The sequence below is a fragment of the Tursiops truncatus genome, chromosome 2 (genome assembly GCF_011762595.2).
Source record: "Tursiops truncatus isolate mTurTru1 chromosome 2, mTurTru1.mat.Y, whole genome shotgun sequence".
Taxonomy (NCBI): Eukaryota; Metazoa; Chordata; class Mammalia; order Artiodactyla; family Delphinidae; genus Tursiops; species Tursiops truncatus.
The window spans coordinates 105,672,843-105,690,918 of record NC_047035.1 but is presented as its reverse complement, the minus strand read 5'-3'; the positions used below and the strand labels follow the sequence as shown (position 1 = coordinate 105,690,918).

At 35.7% G+C, this 18,076-nt stretch overlaps 1 protein-coding gene across 2 annotated transcripts in view; it reads right to left on the bottom strand.

Moving 5' to 3' along the window:
- The window catches only part of USP3 (ubiquitin specific peptidase 3), a 90,996-nt gene that overhangs the window by 51,375 nt on the left and 21,545 nt on the right, over positions 1-18,076 (bottom strand). The window contains exons 2-3 of one of the 2 annotated variants that reach the window (XM_033851768.2): positions 12,852-12,912; positions 9,139-9,270 (exon numbers count right to left, since the gene is read on the bottom strand). In XM_033851768.2, coding sequence (XP_033707659.1) covers positions 9,139-9,270; positions 12,852-12,912 — 193 coding nt within the window. Of the gene's footprint in view, positions 1-9,138; positions 9,271-11,792; positions 11,910-12,851; positions 12,913-18,076 lie in introns of those variants that run through there. The other variant, XM_033851770.2, reaches the window with a different exon arrangement.

Genomic DNA, 18,076 nt, shown 5'->3' with positions numbered 1-18,076 from the left:
AATGTGGCTACTAGAAAATTTTAAATTACATATATGACGAATTATTTCTCTTGCACAGCACTGCTAGCCTAGAAAATATCTAAGATACTAGCTGTTCTACTATAATACTACCCAATATTATAAAGAGGTAATAAATATAACTTTAATGAACTATAAGAAGTCAATTTTATTTTGGCTGAATTTGTTCTCACTGGCTTAAAAAATTTTAAGTTTTCACAATTGTCCTTATGGCCAAGAGTCATTTTTAGATCTTCTTACAGTCACTATGAAGGACATTTACTTCTAAGATTCTAACTTTTGTCCTGTCTGAATTCACCACACTATACAAGCGTTATTAGATGACGATGATAAAAGGAAAGCACCTGCTTCCACAGGTCAAAACGTCCAGGGGCGCCTGGCACGTGGTAGAGGGTCAATAAATGTCAGCTTCCTTTTGCTGTGTAACCAGGGCTGCCTCACAGCACACCCGTCTCTAGCTGCCCCCATCCCCTGTTCTGATTTCTTCTTCCTCCCTGGCCCAGAGGTGAAAAGAAAATAAGTAACAAAAGTAGGAAGTAAATAAGAATTTAAATGTTGTCTGGTTACCTTAGTCTTTAGCTGAGATGCTGCTTTCAAACTGGAAACTATCCCACTAATACTGATATTAAAAAGTCCCAAGGCAATAAGAAGGATTTAAAGTAAACAAGTTCTAAAAATCTCTTCCTGGTTTACAATTGTGTTGAAGGTATTAGGTCAGTATTATGCTTACCTCTAACACCTGAAAAACAAATAAAATTTAGCCACTATTCTTAGTTTTCCCTTCAAGGAGATTACACCAGAATAAGTACAAAAAAGTGCATAACTTGTAGGCTGTGTTTCAAAGCTTCTAGATTGCTCCTCTGAAACTTGGAATGCATTTCCCATTTTGAAATAAATATTGTTATAAAATATGGTTAAATGTTGCAAGGTGAAAATACACCTGGTTCCCAAAACGTAACTGAAATAATATAAAAAGTTCTACTCCTCTTTTTCATCTTTCTACTGAGAAATTGGAGCTGAGGTCCAGGTTTTGGCATCTTTTCATATAAATAGGACTTCACATGTCTAGCAAACAAAAGTCAGGAACTACCTATATTACACAACCAACTTTTAGGCTATTATATTAACACTTAAGCAAGTTTAAATTTCGTGATGTTAGGTGATTCTTCAAGTAAAGATGAGCTCTACCTCTAACAGACTACTTGTCAGACAAGGAAAACGTTTACTTCTGTATTTACTAAAAAGAAAGAACTGTTTAAGGAAATTTAAGTAAACTGAACACTAAAGACAAAAAAATAATACTTAGAAGTCATATCAGGCAACATATTAGAGATGTTAGATAAGGAAATCAGATATAAAAAGGCAGGGAAGGAGAAGGTACTGGTATCTTTCTCTACTTCTAACACCTTGAGGCAAAGTATACTATCATCTTAGCTATGTAAAAATTAGTCTCAAACCAAATTCCTTGAACCAAATATGACACTAAAGTAGTTTTAAAGTACTTCAGGCCAATAGTTAATAAACTGTTAAATGTAGAGTAGGGTATTATATATATATTGCTGTTCAGAGCAGAAGATACACAATTAATTTTATTACCTTGCACTGAGAGAACATGTAGCAGGTAGCAGATAAATTTTCATAAGAAATACCAATTATTTATACTACTATTATACTTTGGTAAAAACTGATAATATCACAGCTTATTCTGCTTATTCTAATTCTGCTTATTCTAATAAATAGCAAAATTGTCCAATTTCTTCATTACATTGATTCCTTATGTGTACATTTTTAAGATTGTGATTTTTTTTCTAATTTCTAGCATCTAATCATGCCTAATCCTTTCTAAATATTTTTCTCTCTATAATCTCCCCCAAACCCATCTTTTTCCTCCTCCATCTCAACTAACATTTTATTCTAAACCTTATTTCCTTTAGTATGATATCCCCCTCTGCCCCACCCAAATACAGTGACTTTCAAACGCATAGATATCTGTAGCCGAATTAAACTATAGTATTTGATGGTCCCTGCAATGTCGACCTTACCTAAATTTTCTTCTCTCGCATCTTTCCCTCCCAATCTTCCCTTTCACTTCAGTGTCACCTGCTTTATGTTTAGATTTAAGCTTTCATTCCATACACTACCAACTCCCTTACCCTCCCTCAGTGTTTTCCCTGTAGCACTATTCACTTGTTTAACAGCAAAAAATATTCCTTACTTGTTCATCCCTATCTGTACTTTTTCCCCATTCTCCAAAAATTAAAACATGCAGCATGGCTCAATTATTTTCTCGTCCTAAAATTTAATGTGGGTTTACCTCCTTTTAAAAATTCTAACTTTAGAAACACTTGTTTCCTTCCTATTTCCAGCCTGTGCCTCATGCCCTCTCTAATTATAAAAGGAAAAACACCAGTCCACTAAGACAAAATCTTCAAATTATTTTCAATGGCTCCTAATCAGATAAAAAATAAGCCACAAAACTGAGCATCCATCACCCCCAACACATTTACACATTTGTACTAATTATATATGCAAGTAAATCTAAATTAATATGCATATAGTATAAAAAAAGAAAAATTTTAGAAGAATGAGCTAGAGATGAAATAAACTTTTTAAATGTCTTCATACCATTATTAAACTAGTATCTCAAAATACAATATATACATAGGGTGAGGTTTGACATTAATGATAATGGATATAAATTCATACTTCACACAGTCTCAAACTTTTTGTCCAATTTATCAGATCTGATTAGTCTGTGTTTTTATTAGATAGCCAATATTTTTACTTTGTAATGTATTTGATGAGCTCAGAGTAGGAGTGTATGTCAGCTTACCTTTTCCTTGTTCACCAGTATTTGTCTTACTATTGTTACTGTTATTATCTTGGAGGACTTTTTCTCATAAAAAAATCTTTTAAAATGTGTATCCATTTGAAGAGGGTTGATTCTTGGCAAAGTTAAATAAACCCATGTAACTAGGCAGACAAAAACCGTTAACATACTGCACAAACTAAAAGTGAACAAGGGAGAGGACGCCACACGTGAAGCTGATTCAGGACACTCCGTGTGTGGTTCAGGACACATAACCACCTAGTCTACAGACCACTGGCAGTAGGTATTTTAAATATTTGCCAATGATTTTATATTTGCCAGATAAAAAGTTTTAATAAAAGCTCTGCTATTTTCCTTCCGTACCTTCAAGTGCATTATTTTAGAGACCACTGCACTAAAGACTAGGTTCCTAACATACAGCTGGTTCTCAATGAATATTTATGTATTGAATAAAAGCAACATATCCGCTATTTTGATTTTTTTGGATGTTGTGCACATTATGTTCGAGGACCATCATGTTCATCAGACCCTGCCTCCAGGAAAACTTTTGAAGGTAAAAATTTGAGGGGGAAAGGAACTGTTTACAATGTCAAGTTTTCTTCACAAAGGATCCATATCTTTGCTTTGTATCTTTCTGTAATACTTATTCCTAGATTTAGTTTATAGTTTTGGTCATTATGTTGAATGTTTGTTTTTTTGTTTGGTCATTTCCATTTTTAACTAATGACTGCTAATGAAGAGAAAGCTATTAGTTTTTGCATATTTATTATGTATGACCATCTCAAAATTAATTAGTAATTCTACTTGTTGTTTTCTACTAAAGTCCCCCTAAGTTTTCTCAGCATTATATAATTTGAAAGCAGAAATAATTTGTTCTTTTCTAATATTTATACCAACAATTTATTCTGTCTTATTTCAATGGATAGAACAGCCAAAGCAATGTTTAATAATAGTGATGATGATGTAAATGATGATAGGAAGTATTTGTCTCGTTTCTGATATTAATGGAAATAGCTTTAGTATTTCATCAATTTGCATATGTTGTTTGCTTTCTTTGGGGGGAACTATCATATTTTAATAGTTTCCTTTTATTTCAATGTTATTAGTTTTTTAAAAATCAGAAATGGCTTATTTATAAATGTATTTTTGCTTCTAATGATACAATCATCTGGGATTCCCTTTAAAATGAATATGTTGGCAGACTAGTGAAATTAACTCAGTAATTATATAATTTTTCTTTTTGACACATTTTACTGGGTTAGATTTGCTTTAAGTTATACTTATTTACAACTATTTTAGTTAGTGAAATTGACTTATTTTCTTTTTGGAGCTTCTATCAGATTTTTGTCTTAAGGTTTTTAAAGTTTCATAATATTAATATACTCAATGTTAAATTTTAAGTGTGAGGCTACACTGTCTGATATAGTAGCTACCAGTACATGTGGCAATTTAAACATAATCATTAAAATAAAATAAAACATTCAATTCCTCAGTCCCACTAGCCACTTTTAATTGCTCAACTGCTACCATTATATGGTGCAGGTGTCACACTCAAAACAAAGAAGATCTCTCTCTCTTTCTCAGCTTTAAAATTCTAAAGCTTTTTCCATTCCTGTTGTAAGTGCTATTGAAGCTACCCAAGTCATAAGTCTCCACATCATATTCTTGAAGCACTAAGACAATATTCCCAGACCAAATCATTCTTCACTCACGTGAAACAAGAAGCAATCATCATACAAACGAACCTGAAATTTTTTACGCAACAGTAAAGGAACAAGTCCTTTAATCTACTGGCTATAAGGCAATCTTTATACAGTAAGTCATGTATAATACTAATACCAAAGAAACAAAATCAAAAAACTTTAATGCAAAAAGTACCCCTCTCAAGAAAGGGCAATGGCAAATCGATCATTAAGTTTTAAATTCCTTTTCATTCCCTTGTATAATAGATAACATCATAATACGACACCTAGAGTAAACTTTGACCTCCAGCTTTATTATAAATGACAGATATAGTTAGAGAAAACAAAAAACAAAAGAAAACAAAAAAAGCTGGTATTCCAGTGACTTCATCTATTTCAAACCAAGAAAAGTTAAATCCAAAGAACTCTTTTAGAAAGCAAGCTTATTTTTAAATTCTCTTTTATTCAATTCTAATGCGCGGCCATCAACTAAGCCAATTTTGGAAAATTAGAATACTTGCAGAGAAAACTCATTTCCTTTGTTAAAAGCAGAAAAGTACCAGCTTATTAAGAAGGAGCCTTTTGTTTTCAGAGCACGTGCTAAAAAGTTTCTTCTTAATAAAACTTCAAAATACTGTTTTTAAATCAACAAAATTCTTCCTGTTCTCTAATCTTTACAACACTGAAAATTTGTGCCCCAAAAGTTTATAAGGATAGTCAACAAAAGATCTTCCCCTTTTTAATTTTTAATCACAACTGCCTTTGAAAATGATTCAGCATCCATTTAAACCCACAAATAAAAGCTTTATTTTTATTAGTTTTAATTAAAACTGCTATTTATTATAGGTGTTTAAAATCTAAAATACAAGTCTTTCTTCTAGACAAATGAATTGACTCACATTTCATAATATTTCTTTGTTTGAAGGAGTGCTTTAAAACACTACTCTACCAGGAAGGAAAAATTCTAGTAATTTAGTTTTAATACTCCTTTCATACTTTTGAATTCTCAGAAATTCAGCTATTGTTGATAAGTTGACAAGACTATGTCAGATGTCAAAAGTTATATGTTCAGTATTTTAAATCTATTAACTCCAAATGTCTATCTACATAATAAGTCAAATAAAAGTTCCTAATTTTAGGGCTTCGCTGGTGGCGCAGTGGTTGAGAGTCCGCCTGCCGATGCAGGGGACACGTGTTCGTGCCCCGGTCCGGGAAGATCCCACATGCCGCGGAGCGGCTAGGCCCGTGAGCCATGGCCGCTGAGCCTGCGCGTCCGGAGCCTGTGCCCCGCAACGGGAGAGGCCACGACAGTGAGAGGCCCGCGTACCGCAAAAATAATAATAAAAAAAAAAGTTCCTAATTTTAATCTTTGTTTCTTCTCAATCAATTTTACTCTTTTTTTTGATACAATAATGTATACCACATACAATTCCATTTGTATTAACTGGGGGAGGGAATTTGGGGTAGGAGGAAAGGAAATATTACTGAACACACACACAATAATCTGAACACCTGCCCTTGTGTGAAAATCTTAAGATTTTCATTTTTATTAAAATCTTCATTTGTCTCCTAAAGGAGTGTGTTTGTGTCAAACCAAAATGATTCTCTCCCTCTTTTGAAATAATGACCCGTTTTATGTTCTGCTTGGTTAATATGTGCTTCTCCTGAACGCCCAGTTTATATCAGAAGTGAAAGGACCTGCTCTGCAAGGGTGTCCCTCTCGGGAGGTAAATGGAATAGCTCACATAGGCTGTGATTTGAGTCTTTTTCAGGAAAAGGGTTCTGCAGCTCTTCAGTCCTCCAAAAGTATCAGGAGGGCACAATAGTATAGATTTGGTATAACCTTCCCCATTTTTGGAAAATAGTTAACAAAATTCAGTCTTTCAAACATCTACTGCTTACTCGGCACCAGACACTGAGTACTGTGGACAATACAAAGATCTGACATGGTTCCTGCAGTCCCCAAGGACATTTACAAATAACTAACATGCAGCAGGAAATTATAAGTATCCCAAGGACTGTGAGTTTAGGGGAGATTACATCCAGCTACAATTGGAGTTACTTGGGGGAGGGGGGGAGTGCTCAATGATAACCTCATAAAGGATATGCAAAGACAGGACAAAGGCAGGGACTCTTGGAAAAGGGAAAGTAAGGATAGAAAAACTGTAAGCCTCGGAGCATGTTTCAACTTCTTCAGAGGACAGAGCACATGGAAAAGCCGCCTTAACATTAGCTATAGTCAAAATAGTTTGACTACAAGCATAATAATTAATAATCAAATAGGTTAAACCTAACACACCTCTAAAGTAAACCAATTAGTGTAACCACAAGAAATTTATATACAAGGAAAATCTACAAACTGAAGTGAAATTACTAAGGTGCACTGGAAAATAACACACACACACACCACATACAGAAGAAGAAATCCTTTTTTGTTTCTTAATCATAGTGAGGTGTGGGGAAAATGTTAATTTAAACTACAGCTTCATCAGCTTACTACTAGCACAGTTTCCTTTTAGGCTGTCAGTATAATGCTACAGGATGATTCCCTGGCATTTTGTTCTAAACCCACAAATGAGATGGTTATGTGACCAGCTGCAGCTCCCTTCCTGCATTTCAGAAGCTCTCGGAGTCCACACACTTGCGGCTCTGTATAACTTCACACAAAAGACTGGCAACTGGCCAAGAAACCCCTGCCACGGTGTATATTCCCCCAAGGTCCAAGATCTGCCATTTAATTCCAATTCAGCCGTGAAATGACTTGTACTTTAGCATACTATACCAATATAAAGCAAATTAAATTCCAGTCCTAGTTAATAAAGGTATTCCTCTAAAATGCAATATACAAGGACATTAAAGTATATAGTCTATATTTTTAAAGAGACCTACGAATATAATTCCACTCCATTAGGAAAATTCCAAGATAATTCTTTAAATTTCCTCAAAGAGTTACTATTTCCTCATAATCTTACCAACAGTGAGAAAACCCACTGCACACAGAGATTTAATTGTATTTCCAAATTTCCCCATTAAATATTTCATGCACATTGCTAACTAAAAATCAAGAAGAATGAATGTTTTCAACATCTGGTGCATACAGGTTGACATGACTTGCAATGATGACTGTGAGACAGATACCTCAAGAATGATCTTAATTCCTGCTGTTTAAAGAGAAATACTTACAACCTTACAGAAACACATGGTTCTGTCAATTAGATAGCTGTGTCATTCTAGTATATAAGTGTCCTCAGGGAAAGGGGGGGAAACTAATGAAAACACTTTAACAGCTTGGCTAATACTTAATTTTTGTAGGAAGGGGTGTTTTATGAGAGCAAATAATAATAAACTCAGCACTAGGCTCAGAAAATCTTCCCAAGATTTTCACTTTTACTGATGTCTTCATGTACCTCTAGCTTGTCTCTCTTCCATGTCCGGACATCTTCCACACAAAGGATCACTGAAATACTAGTGATCTACAGGACTAAACCTTACAATGTTTTATTCAATAGCCACAGTGTAATAATGTTAAACCTGTAAAAATGTAAACTTGGTAGGCCACTGACCTTTTTTTCTTCCTTTTGATGGGACACCTTTCTACAATACAATAAGCAGCTAAGGACAATGTAGAAAGGATTAGCACACAACTTCAGTAGAAAGTGTGAATCAAAAGCAATATTTGGACTTTAAATCCCCGTCCCTGCCCACTATTGCCTTCATGTAACATTCGAGGGCTATATGGCAAAAACAAAAACAAAAATAAAAGGGCTCCTTTAAATGGCTTTTTTTTTTCCTTTCAATGTCAGAAACTTTTTGAATTCAGTAAAATGATTAAAACCATAAAGAATTATTCATAATTTACTAGTCAAGGAAAGAAATTTGCTTCACGCCGAAGTTAAAACTGTAAAATACACTGACTCTGAGCACACCGAATGGATATGGATTGTTAAACATCACTTGTAACCTGAATAACCTGTTCAAAGTAATCAGAAAAATTCTTACTTTATTGTCGTTTACATGAAACAGACATGTATAGTATATTACAAAGAGAGAACAGGGCCTCCAATACCCTTTTAAAGGATGTGACACTTAAAAAAAAGTTAGCTTGAAAGGCTACACACAAAATTCTTGATGTTTATCTACAGAGTAGAAGAGGAGAGTGGAACTGTGTTGGGACAGGGGAGACTGTCAAAATAATTTTTTAAACAAAGAAGTTAAAGATTATATAACAAAACCTTAACTGGACAGTAGGAATGTGGGTTTTATCATATTATAATAATATTATCATATTATTCTTCAATTAAAAACAAAAAAGAAAAGGAATTATAATGAACAACAACAAATACTTTTCATTTCCCTGAAGCTTAGAGGGATGGGAAAGAAGAGGAGACCTAGAGGTTGAAAGGGCAATTTAAATTTACATCTGAATGAATAAGGACAAGCATTCCTGATAGCCCCCAGTCCTCTGCGAATTCCAACAGGACTAAAAGGCAGTAATGGCAGTCCCCACTGGCTTAGAGACTGGGGGGAGGGGAAAGAGTGAGGAAGACGAGAAAACGCCTGCACACACATAGTAAACGAATGGCATTTTCAGATAATATTAATACTTACCAGTATGTACTGTAGCTACTGCAATCCATACACACTGTGTGCTGAGCTTTTTCTTGCTTTTCTGATTTCTTATGGTTGGTTAAGGGTATTTGTGCATCTTCATAATGTTTTTTTGCATGGCCATTCACATACCTTACAAAAATCAAATGAAAATGTATTTTCATCTAAATATTGCTTGGGAAGTTAAAGTAGCAGGAGATGATAATAAAATTAGATGGTTATCAAATCAGAATAAGAAAGAATTCCTTCTAATAAAGAGCATTCAATCCTGTAAGAGCATTCATCACTTAGTGATTTATTAAGCTGAGTACTTAAAATATGCTTTTTTGCAATCAAATACAGTCAACTTATTATTGTACACAAGACTAGGACCAGGCAAGGAAAGGTGTTATCTATGCAAACCAGTTTCAATACCATTGAGATTATCACTTATCAACTCCTTTGCTGATAATTTTGCTATATAGCCTTTTTCTTTTTTTTAAGTTTTCTTAGGCTGCTAACTCCCAACTCAGCTATTATCAAAGACAAGCTTTGCAAACTAAATTACTCAATCACTGCCCACAGGGCCATAGGCTCTGCTTAGGTTGCTGCTTAATATAAAACATGAGAGTCAGATATGGAAACAGGATAATCTCCCATCTCTTTCTCATCAATATGGCTTCATATTTTTCATTTGAATGCCTGAATAATCACTCCACTAATATGGAAATAGGTTTGTTTAAAAGAAATCCAAACAAAACAGAAATTATCTTAAGCTTATATAAACTGTAATTTCTTACTACATGGGCAAAGATAATCAAAGGCTGACTACAGTCAGAAAAATTTTCTAACACTTTCCAACTCAGATTTAATAAATCATTTTATCACAAAAAGCAAAATGAAACTGACATAAGGGTTCATCTACACCTTCACCTAAATACTGTACAACGCCATAACTGACCACTACTTGAAGACCCTCATAAAACAAAAACGTCCCAGTTCCTAGAAAGCTGCCAATTTATAGAAGGTAAGGCCTAATTGTAAACTCAGAACAGTCAAAACAAATGTCGGTTAAATAGTGCCAAAGTAAACCTTCTCAGAGAGTTAAGGTGACATTTTTGTCATGATGTGCCTTAACTGTACAAGGAGCAACACTTACCTTGGGGAAAGTAGGATAGTTTGTGATAAGTAAGGAGGATCAACTCCAAGCCTGGCCTCTCTACCCCAGGAAACCTGGAAGCATCAGAGGCACTACTAACCTCAACTCAGAGTTTGATCACGTTTTCCCCCCTTTTTTTCACTGTAATAAACATAACCAAGACTTGTGTGTAGGGTCTTCTGTTCACAAAAGTGGACTAAACTGAATTTTTAATTCCATTGTATATATGGCTGAGTTAAAATAAAAATAATGATTAAGAGTATAAACTCAGGGCTTCCCTGGTGGCACAGTGGTTAAGAGTCTGCCTGCCGATGCAGGGGACACGGGTTCGTGCCCCGGTCCGGGAAGATCCCACATGCCGTGGAGCGGCTGGGCCCGTGAGCCATGGCCGCTGAGGCTGCGCATCCGGAGCCTGTGCTCCGCAATGGAAGAGGCCACAACAATGAGAGGCCCGTGTACCGCCAAAAAAAAAAAAAAAAAAGGTATAAACTCAAAAATTAGACAGCCTGGGTTTTAGCAGGCGTTATCACATAATGGCCTGCTAAGCTTGGGTGAGTTACTTAATCTCTCTACTTCTGTTTTCTCATCGATAAAACAGAGATAATAGTACTTATATCTCCTGGGTTGTTAGGTGATTAAATAATCCATGGCTCAGAATGCATGAATGAATGAATAGTACATATAGTTCCTTTAGCCACCATACTGTAGCCTCCAAATGTACTAGATATTTCCATGGTTACTGTAATAAATGTCAGTGATAAAGTAAGAAGTGTATTACTGCTAACATTAAGATTAGCAATGTTTTGGCTAATATTCAAATACATGTCAGAAGTTAACAGTCATGTATAAACTACCACATAAAAATAAATATTTCCCTCATCTAGTTTTAGATTTTAACCAATTTGGTCTAAAAAGGAAAAGTGTCCATATACATGTCACAGATTTTTTAACAACAATCACAAAAAATAGGAAAAATAAAAGGGATGGTGTCATGAAGACCAATACAATATATAACTCAAATATACTACTGATAAAGTACATTTCCTAGTTTGAAAGAATATTCCGTTTAAGACTCCCCTAAAGACAAGTGGTCTAAATTACTGAGAAAATCGTCATTCTTGGCAATCAACACCCAGGATTACATGGCAAAAGAAAATTAGCCAATCATCCAACCATTTGGATCTATGTAAAATGAAGATCCAAATGCAGGTTACTCTCATTATCTGTGTAATCTACTTAATTATATTTCTCTGAAACCATGTCAGATTTCCAAATTTAAGATTGCTTACAATTGGAAACATACTACCTACAGAGCCTAGAAAATTTTCAATTTATTTTTCCAATACCTACTTAGAGAACTGTTTGTTGCTTGCTGTTAAGAACACTAATGTCTCCACTTTTTGAGAGTATGTCAGGTCTTTTTGTTGACATATGACCTTCCAGATTTAGGCTGTAAAGCACTATGAGACGACTGGAGGATAGAACTATATAAATTTTATTGCATTATAATTCTCACCTCTCAAAATCTAGGAGAGGAATCTGTCTCTTCAAGTGCAGAATTTAAGTGCTTCTACTTTTCTTCTTTTTTAAAAAAAATGTTATCTGTACAAAGTATTTTCAGGTTCCCCAAATCCTAGAGATTTCAAAACCACAATAACCACAATTAAGATATGCAGTTAACATTTTCCAAAAGTACTCTTAAGTGTACATGGAAAAATAGACTCAATTCCAGGACTGAAAATGTGAAAAATCAAAAGTTAACTGAACAAAGATGCTCTCTTCATGCAATGAGGGTTTACAAGTAACGATGGGGAAACTGTCCAAATAAATACAATATAGATTTCAGCCTGTGTGACTCAGTATGATTTCCCACCTCCTTGCTGCTAAGCTACTAACTTCTGAAGTAAATTCAAAGCAGATTTTCTAAGCTAAAAGAGCCACAGAAATAAATGTGCTACTACCAGACACACAAAGTTTGATATTTATTTGAGTTTGTGCTAGAAGAAAGAGTTACTAAAGTATTTAAGTAACATCATTTTGAAGCCAAGAACTGGGAGGAAACGCTCAGGCTTGAACTGGGTTTGGGAGTGTTAAGTTCCTAGAATGCAAAAATGTCTTAACGGAACAATGATATATTTGGTACATCTTAGCATAAATAATGAACTCCACAGTGAGACCATTTTTGAGGGAATTCCTTTATCTGTTTTGTTTTCAGAAGAATGATGTGATATCTGGGATTTGATTCAAAAGTCAATAAAGGTAGGGAAGAGTAGGTAACAGGTGAAACAAAATTGGCCACGTGTCAATCAAATATTACTAGTAGATTGTCTTGATCATCAAATTAATTCTTCTGAGTATCAATAGAAAGGGGTTTTCCCCCCTAGATTTTCCTCAGTTCCATCACTGAACAAAGGGATTCTATTAGGAGAGGGAAGAAGCCCTACAGAGAATTACGTACACGCTATAATTAAACAACGGTGCTCAATAAATCCAAATCAATAAAACTTTGACATAAAGCTTAAAGGTAAACTGAAAAAAGCAAGTTGGGTAGTGAAGTAATAAGCATGTCACCTACCTTCCACAGTGGACACTTGAACAAGTCAAACAGACCCAGGGGCTTTTGTTGGACCGGCACACTAATAAAAAGAAAAATACACAATATGCCAATTGTATCACGTTATTTCCCAGTTTCTCCCCTAATCTGTAATACCACATCCTGTGATTAAGTTACAAATTCCATGGCTGCTTAGGTGTACTGAAATCACAAATCCTTGCTTTGTGAGTGCATTTACACAAAACGGCTGCCTAATTAACGTTATACTGAAAGAATCTAAACGCATGTCCACAACAACTGCTCATATTAATTGCGGACTCAACTCAAATAGTTTAACCACAGGTTAAACACTTTTCTCCTTTATTACTTATTCCTTTTTTTTTTTCCAACAGCCTCTGACAAGTTAAGGACAGTCTATTTTCTCATCAAAAGCATTTTTAAGGGAATTCCCTGGCAGTCCAGTGGTTAAGACTCCACGTTCCCAATGCAGGGGGCACGGGTTCCATCCCTGGTTGGGGAACTAAGATCCCACATGCCGCATGGCGCAGCCAAAAAATAAATAAAAAGACAAAACATTAAAAAAAAAAAAAGATTTTATAAAAACCATTTTTAAGTCTAATTTTTAAATCACATGTCTTTACCATACAGATCATATTATACTAGTATAAATGACAACTCTTTTAGTTTACTTAGTGAGAGGCATAACCTAAGGATACAATTCGGAAGACTAAGCCCAGTTCTTCCCAAATTAATGTCTCAAATGCATTAAATATAATTCTAAATATGATAACTGCATGTAGTTCTTGCTGAGGGTATAATCAGGACATTAATTACTTTAGTTTGAGTAATATGGGGACGCGGCAGGCAAAAAGGGGTATGAAAACTTCTAAAATACTGATTACAATCTTGCTTGCTGTTTACTTATTCAATTTTAAGCCCAATAAACATAACAATGATTTTAAAAGGGAAGGGATATAAAAATCACCTGGAACAAGCTTTTTCAAAACACATATGTTCTACTCAGGCAGAGACATCTACACTGGGGTGGGTACAGAAGGACAAAAGAACATGTCTATTTTGACAAAAGCAACTTCCCAGGTGACTCCCTAGTACAACCACTTGAGAACCACTAGTCAGCCTCCTAGGGGCCATGAGAGGGGCACCGCAGCACATCCACACACTCAGGATTATAATAAGTCCACTGCCTGGCACACAGTATATGCTCAATGAACAGTTGTTGAAACAACGTTTAAATTTCTTAGTTTAAGACACCAAGCTCTTCCAAGATCTGATCCCTACTATGTTATATTGGTCCTGTCTAATCATACATCACAATCGGCCTTTCTCATTGTTAAGAAAAATTAGCCAAAACTGGAAATAAAGTGAATCAAGAACTATAAGCCCTTTCAATGTATAATAAAACACATTGTATCATGAATATCCCAAAGATATTTCATTATAATACCATTGTCTGACCTGCTGTTTACTATTGATTAGGACCCAAATTCTATGAAGTTACAAGTGAACTTGTAGATTTTTATTTGGTAGAGATAATATCTGTCTGGCAGACTCCAAGGTCTATGGTTTTACTACCCTGCAGGACATTAATGGGTTTTATATCTAGCCTAGCAATTTACTTCAACATTCATTCTTCAGTGTCTGCATTCACTCAATTCCTCAAATGCTCTTGGAATCAGCTTTACCATCCTGCTGGTTCCCTTATTAATGAGTTAAATAAATCTTTGACATACATTCATAGCACATTTGGGAGGGGAGGAGAAGGCAAGGAAGAATAGGAGAGTACAGTGATATACTGCCCAAGGGCCTCTGCCTTTCTGCCCAGCACAGGGCTCTAACTATTTTTGAATGAGAAAACTTTCAGTGGTAAAAATTCCCTTCCAGTTAGCCAAGGGCCTTACCTTTCCTTAGGGCATTACAATAACTGCTAGGGCCACCCTGAAGGCATTTTAGTTTTTTACTCAGTTGGGTCCAATTTTATTATATGTGCATGTAAGTCACATGACAAAGGCGAATAAGAAGAACGCCAAACTGCTAACAGCAATTATTTTAGGCAAGTACATGAGAAGACTATTGTAAGGGGAAACTGTTGGCTTTTTATTTGTACACCCCTATGGTATTTGATTTGTATCAACAAAAATATGACATTTTTATAGTTTGAAAAGAAAGTCCTATAGAGTATATTTTTAAAGGGAAAAATAAATTAGAACACAGTTTACCTGAAACAGATATTCCTGGTCTGCGATATAACTTGAAGGATTAAAAAACTACAAATATTATATAGTTTTATTCCTCCAGCAAACCTTTTTCTTTTAGTAAATACTAAGAAACACTGTACTCAATCTGGAAGAAGTTTAATATTAACCTGAAATAAGTAATTATGTTATAATAGTAAGTTTAGGCCCAAGTTTTTAGTCATTTACAGGTTTTTGTTTTTTGTGTAATTATGGGAAGATTTCCCCCCCTCCTTTGAATGAGGGGAAAAAAAAAAATCTAGAACAAAATCACTGTTACTTTGGTGTGTTTCCTACCAAACGTTCATTTTTCCCCCGATGGCTGTAAAGTGTGTGTATGGACAAAAAGTACATACAATTTTGTGATCTAATTTTTCCACTATCAGTATATTAAATGTGTTTCTTCATGTTACTGAATTAGAACAGTGTACTCTAAATCTAGTCTTATAAAATCTCAATTACCTCATAAAGTTTTATCAGTTTTTTAATTTCTTAATTTCAGATTTTCAAAAAGATACCCTAAGCCTGAGGGGAAGAAATGGGGAATAACTGCCTAATAGGTACAGGGTTTATTTTGGGGTGATGAAATGTCTTGGAACAAGATAGAGGTGGTAGTTGTAGATGTACTAAATGCACTGAATTGAATTATTCACTTTAAAATGGTTAATTTGGGGAATTCCTTGGCAGTCCAGTGGTTGGGACTCGGTGCTTTCACTGCCAAGAGCCCAGGTTCGATCCCTGGTTGGGGAACTAAAGATCCCACAAGCCGCATGGCATGTACATAAATAAATAAATAAGTAAATAATATTACGTTATGTGAATTATACCTTGATTAAATAAATAGGTTCTTAAGATAGGGATGAGGAGAAAGAATAAAAGGAAATAAAATAGTATTGACTTTCAAAAACATCGGAAAGAAGTGACTGTGCCTTTTACTAAATCTCAGAAAAGCCCTCACTTTCTAAGTTAGGAAATCAAATTTCTTTTATCATGAATATTTACAATAAGAAAGTTAAGACTTAACGTGTGATAAGACAGTTGGTCTTGGCTATTTAAATGACAGTACTCTCTGAGGGCTTAATAGTTTCACACCAGAAGAACATTTGAAGGCTAGGAAACTACAGAGAAAAGGGTATTATGGGGCATTCTGAAGCCACTTATTACACTGCTTTGGGGAATATTCACTCTGTGTATATATACCTTATCCAAATTATAAACCTTTAAAGTACCCAAGACAATTAGAAAATAGAAGGAAAAATACTGGCTTTAAATTAAACTCTCAATTATTGCTACAAATAGAACAGGTCATAGCATGAGTAAAAGAATACCTGCAGTAATCTTAAATTCATTTATTTTAATCACGTTAAGGGGACACACTTTATTATAAAAGGTAGTCTCAGTTTATAGACAGATGGGTTTCAAGTTTATCTGTAGGATGAATACATTTCCCATGGAAACTGCATTAGAGGTTTGCAGGCTATTTTATAAAACTGTACAAAAAGCATAACAAAACTGATAGACTATATCGTGTGCGTGCATGTGTGTGTGTATAAAATAAAACCATACACAGTCAATAAAAATGTTTTTAAGCCATAAATATACTATCTATTCAGCAGAACATAAAAATATTAAAATGAAGGGTTTTTATTTTTTAAATCTTAAATGCCGGTACTTGAGAGAAAGAGGTTAATAAGGTTGGAAACTTGTAGGAGTTCAAAAGGATAAGTCTGAAAACTTATAAGGGCTCTTTTTATTATGCCTAATTACACTTCAAGGTGACATCATGGCAGGGAAGGCATGCAGTATATTTCTCACACTGTTACACGTGGCCGCAGCAGGGTCACTGGATGTCATAAACAGAAGTCTGGTCCTCTTTCACTCAGATTATGAAATTTCCTCAAAGTTATTCTCCTCCAGCAATCTGTCCCATATGCTTAGATTCGTCCAACCCCGAGCACGGGTTTCCTCTCACAGCTCCTGGGCATCTCAGCCTGGGGGGCTGGTACTATCCAGCTCCCTTCACTCTCCTCCTGCTGCTATAGCCTCAGAACTCTCCTCTGGCCCTGTCCTTACCCTCAGCCACGAGCTCTGCAAGTTGGCAGCAGCACCCCTTTGCGGGGAGTGGAGAATGTCGATCCTCTCCTAAGCTAGGGCCATTTCCCACAAGATAGAAGCTCTGACACAGGTTGGGCAAGGGAGACAGGTGAAGTAGGCCCAGCCTCTAAAACATGCTCGCATTCATGTCTTCTTCCTAAAGCCCCCAAAAGCCTTAACCCTCCTGGAAACTAGGAAGGGACAACTGATGGAGCACAAAGGCAGAGGGAAGGCATCCAACTGATCTACAAACCAAAGTGGTTTTACTCCCTGCTACTCCTATGCAGGAAAGAACAGTCTGCTCCTTTACCAAGAGACAAGAAGGGCAGAAAACTAGGGAGTTCTAGGGGACTTCCCTGGTGGCACAGTGGTTAAGAATCCACCTGCCAATGCAGGGAACACAGGTTCAAGCCCTGGTCCGGGAAGATCCCACATGCTGCGGAGCAACTAAGCCCGTGAGCCACAACTACTGAAGCCCGCGCGCCTAGAGCCCGTGCTCTGCAACACGTGAAGCCACCGCAATGAGAAGCCCGGGCACCGCAACTAAGAGTAGCCCCCACTCGCCACAACTACAGAAAGCCCACGTGCAGCAACAAAGACCCAGTACAGCCAAAAATAAATAAATAAAATAAATGGAAAAAAAAAAGAAAACTAGGGAGTTCTGGGCTTAAAGGGGCCTATTTACACACGAATATCTAGGTTGTGTTCAGAAGGCAAAATGGTATCCACAGCGAATATAAATTTCTTCCCACTGATCTTCAATAGCCTTATTATTCACTACATAGAACCTAATAAGATAGAATACATTTGGTATTCAAGGCCCATCAACAATTCTCCTTAAGTTCTAAATTTTTTATAAAACACCATGCACTAGTGCTTACGATACAACTTGGTCACTGT